The 16,847-nt window shown below is 40.6% G+C and overlaps 1 protein-coding gene across 1 annotated transcript; it reads right to left on the bottom strand.

Moving 5' to 3' along the window:
* Positions 1 to 2,276: 2,276 nt before the first annotated feature.
* LOC138384795 (interstitial collagenase-like) lies at positions 2,277 to 9,350 on the bottom strand. The gene is made up of 7 exons (XM_069470472.1): positions 9,249 to 9,350; positions 8,614 to 8,858; positions 8,367 to 8,515; positions 8,005 to 8,133; positions 3,627 to 3,789; positions 2,543 to 2,646; positions 2,277 to 2,391 (listed from the first exon to the last, which is right to left on the bottom strand). Exons 1-7 carry the CDS (start codon positions 9,348 to 9,350, stop codon positions 2,282 to 2,284), a joined length of 1,002 nt encoding a protein of 333 aa, XP_069326573.1. The 3' UTR covers positions 2,277 to 2,281.
* Between the last annotated feature and the right edge of the window lie 7,497 nt (positions 9,351 to 16,847).

The following is a 16,847-nucleotide window of genomic DNA, read 5'->3' as shown; positions in this document are numbered from 1 at the left end:
ACTCCTGAACTTTAACTTGCACAGGCTTTTCTCCAGCTCTTCCCTTTGTTCAGTTTGGAAAATCTCAGGGAAAGACTCTAGCTGACCTGTTTTTGGCATAAGACCTCCCATAATCAGCAGTGGCCAGAGCACCATAATTAGCCAACTCCAGTAGAATGATGTGGATGGAGAAGGGTGAAGGAAGTTCCCTGGATAAGGAAGGGAAGGTGCTGTTCCAGGATGAGGGAAAGCTGTGGACTGGACAAACAAGGGAAATCCACTCCACATTTTCCCAGCTCCCTCAATGCAAAATACAGTAGGAGGGATTACAGGAAGATTCTCCACTTTTACACTCTTAAAGGAAGTATCATTTTATTGCCCTCTTTTTTGTTGCTTGGATTTCTACAATTCTAATAATTACTTTGACAGCAGCAAGTGCAAAACAGAAAGATTTATCAGTCATTTACTGACATCTGATGTGAATTAAGTTCAAACTCGTTAATGCAACAGTATGGAGATCCTGAGACTATTTAGTAAGTGGAGGGACTTAGTGGGGGCAGAAGTACACTCAGAAGGGAGTGGGGACCTGATGAAGTCAGTTTTTGCTGAGAGTATTTTGCAGGTTCCGTTCCTTAAGAAAGACCAAGGTGGAATGTGCCATTTTCCATTGGTGGTCACTGTGTGCAGCATGCACCTTCAGGGGGTCTGTGGGGATGGGGCAGTGCTGCCCACTGTGCCTGTGCCAGCCCAAGAAGACTGGTCTGGGAGCTCACTCTGATCTCCAACCTCTTGAGTTGAGAATTGGCAGCCTACTAACTACCTCAGTTCCCCAAAGAAAACCAGGTAGGAGCAGCTCAGAAGATTCCTTGGACTTTGTGCATCTGAATGAGTCTGAAACATCCACAAGAACCTTGAGAGATGCTCATAAAACTACCTGGCCAGTGCTGCCTCCAGGACCCCTAGCAAGTACTCAATAAATTTCTTCCTTGGTTTGACCTAAGGCTTAGTTTGAAGTCAAAGTAAGGGATGAGGGTCAATAGCCAGTCCCCACCTTCCCCGCCTTTTGTGGTGCATATTCTGTGAGAAGGGCAAGTACTTAAACTTCTTGTATGACATCCTATCTTCCCCACACGATTGCTTTGTGAATTTGGGTAATTCCCATTTTAAACTAGAGATATAATATTTGAAAATGTATTTATTATTAAAAAATAATTGCTTTACAATATCATAGAAAATTGGTGCAGTCATTTTTGAAAACTGTCTGGCCTTATCTGTTAGCTAAACACATGCATACCTTAAGACCCAACAATTCCTCTCCTAGATACATACATACTCAGCACACTCTAGAATGTTTATGGAAGCACTATTCTTAATAGCCCCAAATTGGAAACTACTTTAATGTCCTTCAACATTAGACTGGATAGATAAACTGTGGGAAATTATCTACCCAGTGGAAAACTCAAAGAAAATAAATGATCAAAAATTACATAAAAATATGTGGATGAATCTCATAAGTGTAATGTTGAATGTGAGAAGTCAGCCACAAAGGTCCATAATGTATAATTCTATTGATTTTAAGTACTAAAAGAGGTAAAGCTAATCTATGATATTACAAGTTAGGATAGAGGTTACCCTTGAAAGGATTAGTACCTGGAGAAGTCATAATAACGGATTCTGGGGTGCCACAGTAATTTTCTTCATGTGTGGGTTACCTGGTTGTGTTGTGAAGAGTCATCAAGATATATATTAATATCAATACTTATGATAGGTGCCTTTTCTGTATTTATACTATATGTTGGTAAAAGTTATCTTATATTTTATACCAAGTTTAAGTATCTATTTTCTTTGATATGTGATATGATATATATACATATATATATATATATATATATATATCAAGCCAACACTGTGTTTCTGTATTGGTTTTCCTTCAGCGAGCCTGAGGGCTCTTGTCTTCTGGGAGGGTTGAGATATGCACCCCATACATGACAGCTGTCCCAGATTAAAGCTAGAGTCCTGGATTCTGGTAAAGAGCTTTTCTCTATGAAAACCTAAGGGTAAACTATGACCCTGACATCTTTAGCGCTTGCTTAAAGCTAAATTGTATAAGTTCATGAAGCAATACACTTGAGTTAGCGTAGCATATGTTCAGATAGAGGTTAAATAAGATTGTACTTAAATGCCTCTGCCTCATGTTGCCAAGACTAAAATAAACTACTGAAATATCTGATTCCTCAGAAAGAACACCTTCCTTGGGCTTATTAGAAATATTTTTTTCTTTCTCTTTCATGAGAGTCAGCCATCAGTTATTTCTGCAATTCAACCAGCTGTTAGATGGCAGCAAATTCAAAACTTCCTTTGTTTTAGGATTAAGTACGTACTGCTTTGTTCCTTGAAAGACATAGAAAAAACCTAGAAATAAAATGAGAGACAGCGATCATATTAGACAAATAGATGATGGTTTTCCACATAAACTCCTGAAAAAAATTTTTATTTTTATGTATGCAATTTACTTTCTTATCTATGTAAATACATACATGATTTTTTTTGGTAGCAAATTTACCTTTATCATGGAAAACAGCATCAACTTTTGTACCAATTCCAGGGAAGCTGTCAGTGATCTTTTTGGGATAACCTACATCCATGGACCGCCTATTTTCATCATACCTGGTAATATAAAGAATTAGAAATACCAGACTGTGTGACTAATAAAAAACAATAAACAACACTTAACATTTCCATAGGACCTTCCATGTACCAGTCACTGCTCTTAGTGCTTTGCATATGCTAATTCATTTAATCTTCACAGCAAATCTTTACTCCCATTTTGCAAAAACCCAATGGCTACTTAAAACAATTATGGGTGGGTATGCTATGGCCATGAAACTACTAAGAAATTTTCACTGGAAAGGAGAGTGGGGCAAACTAGACAAACTCTAAGAGATATTTTCAACCATAAGAATCTGATTCAAATTCTCCCTTGAGCTCCATGCTCTGTCCCATCAAGGAGAAATGCTTCATTTTCTCCATTTTGGATGCCCCTGGTTCTGTTTGTATGCTTCTGCTCTTAATCACCCTTGTTCGCTCAATCCTGCACGTCCCCTGGATCCTAGGGCCAGGCAGCAGTGTGACAGTAACAGGTAGGGGATTGAACAATGGCTCTGGGCCTGGCTGCAACCATTCCCAGAAAAAGGGACATGTTTCAGTGCACTTTGAAAAAAATTTTAAAAGGCAACTCTCGGGCCGGGCACGGTGGCTCATGCCTGTAATCCTAGCACTCTAGGAGGCCGAGGTGGGAGGATTGCTTGAGCTTAGGAGTTTGAGACCAGCCTGAGCAAGAGCGAGACCCCGTCTCTACTAAAAAGAGAAAGAAATTAGCCAAACAACTAAAAGTAGAAAAAATTAGCCAGGTATGGTGGCACGTGCCTGTAGTCCCAGCTACCTGGGAGGCTGAAGCAGGAGGGTCACTTGAGCCCAGGAGTTTGAGGTTGCTGTGAGTTAGGCTGACGCCACAGCACTCACTCTAGCCCAGGCAACAGAGCGAGACTCTGTCTCAAAAAAAAAAAAAAAAAAAAAAAAAAAACCAGGCAACTCTCCCTCCACAAGAGTGATCTAATGCCCCAAGATTTCCAAGGGTCTGTCTTTACCTCCAATGCTCGTTAGCAACAAAGAAGTGCGTCTTTCCAGTTTCCTCCTCGTGAACGGCAGCATCAATTCTCTTCACACTTTCAGGGAAGCCAAAAGAGCTGTAGATGTCCCTGGGGTATCTGTACAGCAACTGATTCCCCTTAGTGATCCAGTACTTACTGCCTGTCAAACAAAAATCCTCCATGAAAAGATCTTCATGGGACGCTGGTAGACATTAGACAGAATTTCCTCCAGATGTTTACTTCACAAGAATTGTTTGGAGAGTTTTATTCCAAAGTGAGGAGTACCCAAGCCAGCCATTTCTCCTTAATGTAATTGGGTCACTTCTCCAGTTGCACAAGGGCCTGCGTGGGCCCCTGCAGAACTGTGGCAGTGGAGAGGGATGGACACGTTCTGCAAATGACTTCAGCTGACTAGAAGACACTTCTGAGCTCTTGACTAGGCTGGCTCCAAAGGATTCTGTATTTGTTCATTTAGTTACTGTAGAATGTCAATGCATTTATATTATAAAGCCAGAGTATCTCTGCACAAACACACATGTTGCCACCTCATAAAAAGGCAGTTTGGAACTCCATATATATAAAAACCATCCTTATTTTCAAAATATACATGGTATGCTAGTCTGTTCCAAGATTCTTAGCTTATATAAACTCTTTTATATTATTTATATAACTTCACGATGAAGTCAAGTGTCTTTATAATTTGGGCATATGAAAGCTAAAGCCCTGCATATTTTCCAAGCACTGACTGTTTGATATAATGTAGACAAAGCTAAGGTTTGTTATTGGAATGTAGTTGAATACAGCAGAATACAAGCATTTTGTCTTTTCGTCCACTGTGGCTCATCTATCAGGACAGAGAGAGAGTGGGGGAATGTCCCATCTCTCCCTTAAGACTCTCTCCAAAAACCAAAGAACAAACATTTGTGTTCCATTTATTACAAATGTGACCCAAGTTAGGATGTGTGTGTGTGTGTGTGTGTGTATATATATATATATATATATACACACACACACATATATACAAGCGCATATATATATCCACATATATATATATATTTCTTCATTTCAGTGTCATCATCAGTAGATAAGTTATGGCTCCAGCCATTTGATATTTAATTAAAAATTTTCAGAAATACGCTATTTGATTCTCAGTCACCATGATGGAGCCACATGATTTGGTAAGTGACATTTAATTTTCAAGAGAAGTCCATGGATAAAAAGTACCCTATACTCCCTTAATTTTCAGAGAAAAAAAACTTACAGAAAATCTAATTCATAAGAACATTGACTAAAAAAAAGCATTACCTTTAAAAAATAAGACTACATCTCTTTCAGGAACTTCATAAACAGCCTCACCTCCATGCCTCAGAAATGGCCAGAACTCAGAGATGAAATTGAGATCATCATTGTTGTAGGCATTGCTGCGTATGAAGAACCTGATGTAAAAAGAAAGCAAATGATTTTATCTAACTGCCAGCAATCTCTGGCTGACTTCCAATTTTTCTTATCATTAGAACCCAAAACTAACATCCAAAAAGGTAACCACTTCCAACATGCCCTTTACTTAGACTATATCTTACATGACAAAAATCCTACTTGGAAGTCATTGAGAGCTTGAGGTCAGGGAGGCTACAGAAGGCTAAGGAAGATGTTGAAAGCCACACAGCTGATAAGAGGCAAAGGCTGCTCCTACCAAACCTTCCCCTTCTGTGATCTTTCGGTTGGGGGTTTTGCTGTGTTCATTTCATATTTTGTAGGGACTGGGGTAACAGCAGAGCAAGACTTACAGGTGGGCTTACAGAAGAGTTTCCAAGACCACAGAGGCCAAACAGAAGCACTGTAGCTTGCCAGCCTGGGGAAGGAACAAAGGGTCCTACAAAGACTGGGGCATGGGAAAGAACCTCCCTTGTCAGTCACTGTAGCAGATGCTGTTGATGTCCAAATCCCTCAAGCTCCCCCACCCCCCAAAGTCACCTTCAGATTCCATAAACATGTCCCATAAATGTCTCTCTTCCACGGGGCTTTCTCTGGACCTGAAGTGGGGCGCCCAAATTGCTGGCTAGTTGACACCGTTAGGAGCCTCCCTTAAACAATGAGGGAAAGAGTTGATGGAAAGCACTCCAGATTTTTTGCTCTTTGGTGGGACAGTTCTGAGAGATGTTCTATGTGGTCTTCAATGGGTCTAAAATGGCATTGGGTCCCTGTTGCCTATAATGGCAATCAGCTCTTTGACACACCCCTTATGGGCTCTACTCCCTTCTCTGTCTCACTTCCTTATTCCATGCCCTGTAGGATCACCTCCCAAACAAACTACAGTGCAGTATTTGCACCTAAATCCTGATCTTAGTGTGTGCTTCAGACTTCTCCAAGCTGGCTAAGGACTTCACATAAATCAGTGAACATTTCCAGGCTTCAGTTCTCTCAAGGATAAAATGACATAGTCATAGGGTATGTTCTCATTGGTCCTTTAGGTGTCAAATTACAATTTTACCTGAACTCCTTCTGCCAAATAGAACATACCCCTCACACAGTTGTTTTAAAGAGAGTTTTCCTGACATATAGAGAGCTTTCATTAAGACAGAAGATAGGAAGAAAGACAAGAAAGAAAAGAAAGAGAGAAAGTGGGGGAGGGAGGAAGGAAAGAAACATAATACATTCAAAATGTTCCAATATTAATCCACAAATATAAGACTTATAATACAAAAGAAGGTGTGTTATAACAATATCCATCATTATCTTGCATTTTCTGTCATGTAGATATTAACACAAAATAGTATAAAACATCAAACACTCTATAGCATCAGGGAGACTTACTGACTCTTTCCAAACTCCCAGCAATTTTCATTTTTTGGAGACCACAACTAGGAGAAAAATAGTGTTTACTTGTGGTTCTCAACAATTCATATTTGTTCTCTAACTCTACATGTTTGTGTGTATGGTTATGGTTGTATGGGAGCCTTATAATACCTTTGACCCCATAGATTTTTTAAATGAAGATCAAATGGTCTATCTGTGATAAAAATTTTTGAAGAATAAATTCTTTTATGCAAATACATTATTATTAAAGTTACAAGTTAAAAAGTAACATAAGAACATTTAGTGAAATGTCAGAGTAACCTTTTAGAAATACAAGTCATTGATAATGGTGATTTTTTTTTTTTTTTACCTGTCCTTAAATAAGAACAATTCTCCACGAATTTTGGTTGCAGCATCAAATGTTAACTTGCTATCACAGGCTTGTGGTATTTGCAACACTTTGGGTGGAATGGGATTTTTGGAAGGTCCTTAAAAAATAAATAAAAGTTCTGAAGTTAGGTTAGGTTGTCACACTGTATTAACACAAAATTACATTTGAATGAAGGCTCTTTCTTAAAGAGCATAGTTAATGGTTGTTTATTTGAAACATATATATAGACCAATAATGGCCTGTCCAAACTGCTTTGCTTTGTGCTCACCATAAATGGCCTGGATGGCATCGATGTTCCCCTGAGATAGCAGGACATCACCATAGTAGAAGTATGAGGGATGCATCAAAGAACCAATGTGATTATCATGATTTAGTCCAAGGGAATGACCCAATTCATGTGCTGCAACACGATACAAGTTGTAATCTAAAAAGGCCAATAAAACACATTTGCAATTATTAGAATGTTGTATTTTCAAGGAAGTCAAAAAGGAAATATAAATCTCCAAACTATACAAACTTTATTGTTGACTTTGTGCAATTTTGGTGTGTGTGTGTGTGTGTGTGTGTGTGTGTATGTGTGTTTAATGAAAGGAGAAAAGGCCTTCATTAATACTAGAGAGGCTGATTAAAGTCTGAATTTCTGAGATTGGACTACTGTCCTACAAAAAAATCAGATGACAGGGAAAAATCACAGCATTGATTAATAAATATCATTAAAGAAGATAAAAAGTATTATATCACAGAAGAATAATGGCATCCTATTAGCATTTATTATTTTTTTATGGTCATAAATTTATATAGGCTCACTGCTAAAGTGAGCAAAATTCTCCATAATCACCTTGCCGAAGGTTACCATTTTTCAATTTTGGTATATAATCATATACATAATGATATGACATTTAATATCCTAGTAAAAATTTTAGAGCAACATATTTTTTGTCAGTAGAATTACACAGCTTGAAGAAATAATATTCTCTTATGTTTGTACTAAAGGAGACAAAATAGTTACCATTACCTTTCTAAACAATTTATAGTATCAAAAAACTTTATGTTTATTAAAGTATTTAAGGGTGATTCCAAAATTGGTTCATTTTACTGAAAGCATTCTTTTAGATAAAACCAAAAATATTACAATGAGCTATGGAAGGGAAAAAGTAAAAGAGACAGCAAAGGGATTAGCTGACTCACTTCTGAAATCTTTGGTCCACGTTTCATCATCATTAAAATGGATATCTCCTCCCAAGTGTTGACCCGGTGGGAATGCATGAGCAAGGTGATAACTACCACGTCCATAAAAGGGAGAATTGTCACCATGATCTGCAAGAAGAAGAAATCAACAAAGTTACATCCCAGCTTTATTCGGCATGACCCTGGAGAGACAAGAGAACAGTCACAGGGAGCAAAAGACATTCTTCAACTCTGAGCCTTTCCACCATTTGGTCCACAAAATCAACACCCTCATATATAAGGAGGAATTCTGACTGAGCAAGTCTCAGAGCAGCAGCAGGGAAGTTCAGAATGATTTGGGGACAGAAGGAAGAAGAACTTACTTCCCCACACAAAGGATAGCATTATGTCTGCTTCCCCCTCAAAGACCTTGGTGAAAGTGAGGTCTGTGGCATTGCTCCAGAGTTCAAAGGCTTTCCCAATGGCGTGGTCCACATCCTCTCGAGACAAATCTTGTGTGTAGCTTTTGATCCTTAAAATGAAAAAGGAGAAAACAGAGACATACTGGACCTCATTCCTTACCACCCTGGAGGGACATAGCATTCTCACCTTGGTGCTCAGACTGGTTACCTGTAGGTCAGGTTTAGTCTCGGCCAATGGTAGCTCCCATGAGTGAATTCAATAAAGCCTACATCGGGCACCCCACATCTGGGCTTCTTCATCACCTTCAGGGTTTCAGCATCTGGCTTCCCAGTCACCTCCAGCCCGAAGAATTTCTGCATTTGCTTCAGCTTTTCAACTACTGGGCCACTTTTTCTCTGCCTTCTAAATTGGTCGATTCCACTCTTTAAGTTGTAGTAGTTTTCTAGGTATTTCTGATAAAGAAAAGAATACTGAAACACTGGATGTAAAATCTTTCTCAATTTTCTAAAAAATTGCAACATTTCACTGTGGTGACAGTATAGCCTTTTTTCCTTAATTATTGAGTGCTTTACTCTGAGTTTACAATTAGTATACAGGATTACAGTTAGTATAGCTGGTCTACATTTTGTTCCTTTGGTTCCCTCTAGCTGTACCTTCTAAAGAAACATCTATGGATGGATAGATATTAATAGATTTTAGTTTTTGCTCTGAGGGGACTTGTTTCTGACAAAATACTCATTCCTGGAATGAATCCCAAACTTGCTTGAATTCCTACCCCTTGACCTTTGAAAAAGGAGAACCTAGTGTTCTTGCATTACTGACATGTGAAATGCAGCACTTACCCGGACTAGGTCCTCGTCGTGCTCTTGGGTTTCTAGAGTTGCTGGGAAGCCGTGAGACCCCAGGCCCCAGAGCAGCAGCAGCAGCAGAGACAAGCTGGGCATGCTGGCCTTTGTCTTCCTTCTCAGGGCAAGACAACTGATGGTTCCCACCTGCCTGCTCCTCCAGGGTCTCAGCCTGCAGGCTCCCTCTTTGTGTAGGGTCCTTGCATTCCCGGAAAACCAAAGACTATCTGATTCACCTGGGGTAACATCCTCTTCATTTGCAATATGTTGTCTCAATATTCATCAGAAATTGTGACATAAAGCAGGCTAACCTTTTGCCTTTGCAATCTCATGATTATAATCAAACAGGGCATCAACAATGAAACATAGAGCAGAGTGAACAAAGGGGAGAACAGTAGGGGACTAATGGGTGGTTACAAAGGTAGAGGAAGATTAGAGAGAGTTTGTAGATCATTGCAGGGACTCTAGTTTTTGCTCTGAGTGATACAGAGAATCACTACTCTGACACAGTCCCCTTGTCTCTTCCTAGAACTACTGGCTTTCAGAACTGCCATGTAGGCAGGGACCTATGGGAGAGAGAGAAAAAGGCACAAGTAGCATGTGCTTCCCAAAGCCTGTCCCTAGTTGGAGGCACCTGGGACTGCCCTATACAGGATGTCATTTCTTCTCCCACACTTGTCAGGTCACTAAGACATATATTCTCTTTATCAAGAAAATCTTGGCTTTTGCTAATGTGTGATAAAGCTAAATAAAAGGAAACAAACTCATTTGCTGAATCACTTTTCAATGAAAGGTAATGACTGTGAAAGTTCAACAAGAGAAAAATATTTCTGAGAAGGCCTTGACAGCAATCAGCTGTTCTGTTGTGAAGCTGGGTCTGTGCTATCCAGTGCAGAAGCCACTAATCTATGTGACCACTGAGCCCTTGAAATGTGGCTAATCTGTACTGAGGCATGCCTCAAGTGTGAAATATGCACCAAATTTTGAAGAATTTAGTATAAAGAAAAGAATGAAAACTATCTCATTCTTGATTTCTTAACATTGATTGCACGCTGAAATGATAATATTTTGAATATACTGGGTTAGGTAAAATATGTTACTAAAATTAATTTTCCTTGTTTTCTTTTTGCATTTAAAAGTGTGGCTACTAGAAAATTTAAAATTCTGTATGAGGCTCCTATTATATTTCTATTGGACTGCACTGATCTGGTGACCCATATGATTAAAATATGGGTCAATTAATCACATGCTCCATCAGTTATCCATAATTTAGAGCCTAGTAGGTGCAGAACATTGCACTGGCATTGTGAGTGATCAAAACTATACCCTGTCTAGGCATTGGTGGCTCATACCTGTAATCCTAGCACTTTGGGAGGCCAAGTCAGGAGGATCACTTGAGGCCAGAAGTTTGAGACCCTGTCTCTACAAAAAAAATTTAAAAATTGGCCAGGCATAGTGGTGTGCAACTGTAGTGCTAACTATTTAGAAGGCTAAGCCAGGAGGACTGCTTGAGCCTGGGAGTTGGAGGTTGCAGTGAGCTGTGATTATGCCACTTCACTCCAGCCTGGGTGACAGTGTGAGACTCTGTCTCACAATAAACAAACAAACAAAAACTTTCCCTCTACCCAACACAAGAACATGGCCTCTGCCATCATCATGGCAGAATCTATGTGGGAAGATGAAACATACACATCTAATAAGCTAGCAGCTGATATCTCAAAGAAGTTGTGAAGATGAGTCTATATATACTTTTGATATAACTCTAAGTCTTTTTTTTCTTTTTATTGACTAGTAGCTACAAGTGGAGATTGAGATTTGTGAATTTGCATACAAATGAGTATTTGTTGCCTTAGAGACCCTATGGGCTTTTTCTTTATTTTTTCTTTATGTATTTTGGGAGTGCCAGAATGAGGCTCTCTGCTAAAGATGGGCCTCATTTTCCAGGCAGTGGGGGAAAGGTCTTCTGCATAAATCCTAGGAGTGGCGCAGATCTTGCCTGGCCTCCACCTCATGGGGTAGTATTTGTTGTTTGCTTGCTTGGCTGCCTTCCCTCTATATATTTAGCTTCTTGAGGGTAAATGTTTCAGTTACCTATTACACAACAAACCACTTCGAAATTTAGTGTTTCAGAATAATAGCAATTTATCCTGTCTTGACTCTATATGGCTGATTGGATCTCAGCTGGACAGTTCAGCTGCTCTGGTTTGGAATCTCTTCTGTAGGCACAGTCAGATCATGGCTGGGGCTGGAACAACCAAAATGTCCCAGCTTCATCACAGGTCTGGTGTCTTGGTGGAGAAGACTGGAAGCAGGGCTCAGCAGATATCTCTCTCTCTCTCTCTCTCTCTCTCTCTCTCCATGAAGTCTCTAAGATTCCTCTCCTTCAGCAGAATAGCCAGTTTTTTTTTTTCTGTTACTACTTCTGGCAATACTTTCCCCATAGACACCTGGACACATTTGATCCAGGGAGCTAGCCTGCATTTATTTATCCATTCCCATATGTATCCCTCCATTCAACAGATATTTACTTCATATCTTCAGTGTACCGGTCACTTACGGTGGGAGAATAACTTTAGTTTGTGCTATAAAATAGTCATACAAAGTGCTGCAGTTGCACAGAAAACAGAGACGTAAATTTCCCTGGAGGACCTGAACAAGGGGAGATGGCCGGTCAGTCTGGCTCTCTGTTTCTCGCCCTTCATTAATCCTCATTCCTCCTCCCAGATGTTTGTCAGATTCACAAACCCTCTTTAATCTTTTTTGCATATTTTTCTTTAAATGCAATTCCTTTAAAATCATAAACTCCTTCTAGGCGATATTATCTGTGGACATATGATTGGTATTTTGATTTCATAGTCAATGTTTGTCCCTGTACTACATACAGACCTCTTCTGTGCCTCTAATGATTTGAGGGACGGTGGGGGAAAAACTGCCTGATGACCCCTCCCTTCGCAGCAGACCAGCCTCCTTCCCCGAGGGCATGAACTCAGCCAGCAATGCAGAGGATTCTTCCACTCCCCCGTCTTTGGCCAGAGTCTCTCCCCTTTCCCACCAAGTCAATTTGATTTCACAGAATCCCACAGGTCTTATAAAGTCTCTGTTTTCCAACTGGTGACCCCGACATGACCTTGGGGACAACAGAGATGAGCGTTTGGACTTGCAACAGACGATGGATAAGAACACATTCTCCCCTGCAGATTTAATGTTTAACCACAACTTCCTCACCTAAATAGAGTATTATGTGAGTTTAAGCAGAAAAAGGGAAATGAATGAATTTCTCAGGAAAACCAAATCCCATCTTGCACACGGGACTCATGATGGCTGCAGAGGCAAGGGAGATCAGGAAAGAGGGCATCTTCTAGGACAGGTAGGATATAGGTTGTGTTTTCCCCGCCAAGATGGCGCAGGAACTCCCTGAGCACTAAAGGATGTGTTCACAGTGTGTGGAGAGGGCGTCACCTCAGCACTCCTGGGGCTTCCTGTCAGGGGTCGCCCTGCTCTCTCAGCAGCCACAGAAACAGGACAGGGGGCTCCTGGTGAACTCAGGAAACCGCCATTGTGACCACTGGGATTGTGCAAAAAATCACATGTGGTGTCATCTTCAGAAAGACTCACACAATAAGCAATCTAGAGGTTAGTCAGTATAGTGCTTGGCAACAATTATTTTATACTACTGCATGCTTTACTCAAACAGCGTTCTTTGTATGTGTCAAGCAAACAGATCGAATTTGCAAACACAGCAAAGAGCACAGCGCAATTGCAGTGCTTGCAGCAGGAGCCCTGAGCTCTGGAGCTTCACTTTCGTCCAGCTGCCTCTCTCTGCGCCCCCTCAGCATAGTCCCCAAGTGCCATGGAACAGTGGGGCAAGTGTAAAAATCACTGATCTAGTACAGACCCCTCACTTGTGGAATGCGAAAGACATGGACCATCCATCCCTCGTCCGGGGCCGTGGGTCTAGGAGTGAAGAGCACTAGAGCTAGGGCTGTTGTTTTCTCTAAGTCTGAGCCTGTTGCAATAAGAATTTCACTGAATACCAGTGAGTCAAATGTGGATTAGATTCTGTGTTCTGTCAAATGTCATATTGTTTAATTTCTCCTTTAAATGCCAGCATACCTTGAATTACATTTTGGTTTATCGGCAAGCCTTAAAATTGGTTTGGTCCTAATCTTAGAAATTTTCTGTGATGTATCTGTGATAGAACTTCAGCTGTGACCCTTGTAACAGCCTTGCTAGTTCAAGTAAGTGATTTCCCTGTGTGTGGAGGGGGGAAGGTAAAGCATGTAAAAATCTAAAAATGAAAGCTGGAGATGAAATCCTTCTTGCAGCTCAGTGATGCTTGGAACTGACCGAAATTCCAAGAAGCCAAAACACATTTCCGAGGTGTCTGAGCCCCTTGTCACTCTGCTCTTTTTAGGCTTTGGGTGCTGCACATTACCATGAAAACCAAGCCAAGAGCGTACAAAGAAGCCCTCAAGGGCAGCAGTCCCCAACCTTTTTGGCACCCGGGACCGGTTTCATGGAAGACAATTTTTCCACAGACGGCAGTGAGCCAGGTGGGGAGGGAGAGAGCTCAGGCGGTGATGTAAGCAATGGGGAGCGGCTGGAAATACAGACGAAGCTTCCCTTGCTCACTGGCCGCTCACCTCCTGCTGTGAGACCCAGTTCCTACGTTTCATGGAAGATAATTTTTCCATGGCTGGGGGGGTGGTGGGGAGTGGACCTCAGGCCACAGGTGATGGGCTGCCCCATTCCTAACAGGCTGTGCATGGTGCCAGGCCCAGGGGGGTGGGGACTGCAGCTAAAGGGGATCACCAGGGTGCCATATATATGCCCTCTGCCCTGTTGTGTAACAGCAGCTCTATTTTTAATAATCGAGGTCCATTACTGCTGCCCAGATGGTGACTCCTCTCTTTGCTGGTCTCTGCACACAGGAACTGGAAGTGCCCAGGTGGCAGCCATAATTCACAGTTCAATTAGATACTTGTGGGGTCCCCTGGCAAAGTGTGCCCTCACTGGGGTTAGGCCCTCCGCCACTGTAGACCCCAGAGCTGCGAGGATGAGAAACACAAAGAACCAGTAGTAAGTGAGGACAGTGAGGGCAATCTGCTGCCAGTCCCTGGTTCCCGGACCCTCGAATTTCCCGAGCATTTTCTTTCCTGTGTTGGCACCACTTGATTCTGCCTGTTCCTGGATCCCGGCCTTTGTTCATGTTTCACCCTCAGCCCTCATCCAATCTCTCTGGCTACCCTCTTCTGTGAACATCTAACCTACCACCACAACTTCAACCCCTTCAGAAGTATTCTCTTATACATGGTTCTAACCTTAATCTTGCTCCAGAATTCCTTTGGCCTGTCGGGCAGCCCCTTCTGGATATCCCTGGAGGTATTTCAAATCCATCATCTCCTAAACAGAACTTATCATCTTTTAAAGCCAGAAATACTACTGCTAGCACCACTTGACCTACCCCTTACTTTTCTGTTTTCTGTACAGCCAAGTGTTTCTAAAATATTCGGCCAGCCTAGGTTTTAATGTCATCTCTGCCATTTTTAAGAAAGGTGACCTTTCACAGGGTTCTCAATCTTTTAATGCCTCAGTTTTCCCAGTGTAAAATGGGAATGATTATGGTCCCTGCCTTATAAGGTTATTGTGAGACTAAACTGAGCTAATGTTAAAATGCTTAGCACCATACTGCCATTCAGTAGGAAATAAAAAAAAACAACAGCAATTATTATCATGAATAAAATTCCTCAATGCCCACCAAAGCAATTCTCAATTCATCTTAGCATCCAAGATCTTCTGTACTCAGGTCTCAAAATATCTTATTAACTTGGCTTTTCAGTTTTCTTACCCAATGTATAAAATAAGATCCTGGAACTATTCATTCTTCAAATATCTCCTGAAATTTAATTGTCATGCCTTTATTCACACATTTCTTTCTCTTTAACTATAATGAATAAAATTCTATTCATGTTTCAAGGCACAATTCAAGTGCTACATCTTTTAAGAAATGTGTTTTCATAATTCCAGCTAGCTAGTTTTCTTTCTCTGAATTTTGTGGTATTTTGTAGCTTTTTAAAAGGACTTTTTATATTTTGCCTTATGTTCGAATACTTGCCTTCCCTTCTGAGTGAAAATTTTTTTACAGAATGGATGCCATACTAATCACAGTGGTTTGTAAAAGTAGGTGTTGAACATGAAGAATCTAATAAAAATGAACAAATGGAACATTAATAGTTTTATGTATAAGTATCTCATGAAATGAATGCAATCAAGGATGTGTTACCATGGTCCTAAAAATTGCTTAGAAAGTTTGAGTGTGATTTTTATATGCTAGAGGATAAAAAAGTTTTTAGGAAGCTACAAATCACCCTGATTTTTATAGAGAATTTTTTTATTTTTTTGAGATAGCATCTCACTCTGTTCCCCTAGGCTGGAGTGTAATGGTGCTATCACAGCTCACTGCAGCCTCCAACTCCTGGGCTCAAGCTATCTTCCTGCCTCAGCTTCCTGAGTAGTTGGGACTACAGGTGCATGCCACCATGCCCAGCTGAGAGAAAATGTTTTTTAGGCAGGCATAAATCACCAAAATTATTTATAGGATATAACAGAAAAAGTAATACTCAATATGCAAGTCTGTGCTTTCTAGGCAATTTTCCTACATGTATTTGTTAGCTATTGCTGCATAACAAATTGTCACAAACTTAGCAGCTTAAAACAAAACCACTTGAATATCTAATTCTCCATGTCCTGCAGTGGGAGAGTTGAGACAAAGCTCTGGAGGGAGCATGAGAGGAGGAAGAACATCCCTTTGTTCTGGAGAATGTATAGAGTTGGACAAGGAATCTTGTTCCACTTTCCAGCTTGGTGGCAACAACATGTGGGAAGTCCAGATTCCAGAGGGTGTCTGTGGTATAATGACGGATGCCAGTCCCTCACAAAACCCCTGAAAGGTAGGTACCATTTAATATTTTTTGCAAGTGAGGAAAAATTTGGACTTAAATTATCTTCCCCAGGGTAGGACAAGGGGTGACATAACTGAGATTTAAGCTCAGGATGAACTGTTTTCAAAGTCAACGAAGGAAACTTCAAAGCAGTTTCCTTCTGCTATTTGTGCTTTAGCTTAAAGTAATGACTTTGGGCCTGAGGATAGTCGTGCATGCATGAGGAAGGAGGCAGTTGTTTATACCTTCTAACCAGTGTGTTTGACAGAATTAGATCAAAGGACTTGAGTTTGAGCCCCAGCTCTACCACTTATAGACCCTGCAAACATGGGCAAGTTTCTTGCCCATGTAATGCTCAATTGTTATAAGGAAGTAACAATAGTTAGGCCACCAAACTATTATAAATATACTGTTAGAAACATGTATTTTATAAATTGCATGAATACAATAGTAATCATTATTTCCCTGATATTAAAAATTTTCCATGTGCTCAGGTATCATATGGTAAGAAAAGGTAAACAGAGTTACTCAGGGAAATGTAGCTCCTGTTCTTGGTTCATGGTTTGTATCTTCTTGCTCTAAAAGAGGGAATACAGTCAGGCTACTAAAAATATGAGACAGCATGATACACACCCCAACTGGTCAACACTCTAAG

Source organism: Eulemur rufifrons, chromosome 6 (genome assembly GCF_041146395.1).
Source record: "Eulemur rufifrons isolate Redbay chromosome 6, OSU_ERuf_1, whole genome shotgun sequence".
NCBI lineage: Eukaryota > Metazoa > Chordata > Mammalia > Primates > Lemuridae > Eulemur > Eulemur rufifrons.
The sequence above is the reverse complement of the archived record's forward strand: the minus strand, read 5'-3'. Positions and strand labels throughout refer to the sequence as shown.

Coding starts and splice junctions, on each gene's coding strand:
- LOC138384795 (XM_069470472.1), bottom strand. CDS start 9,350: ATGCCCAGCTTGTCTCTGCTGCTGCTGCTGCTCTGGGGCCTGGGGTCT. Junction 8,859..9,248: donor ACGACGAGGACCTAGTCCGG/GTAAGTGCTGCA, acceptor TTTCTTTATCAG/AAATACCTAGAAAACTACTA. Junction 2,392..2,542: donor TGCTGTTTTCCATGATAAAG/GTAAATTTGCTA, acceptor TTTTATTTCTAG/GTTTTTTCTATGTCTTTCAA.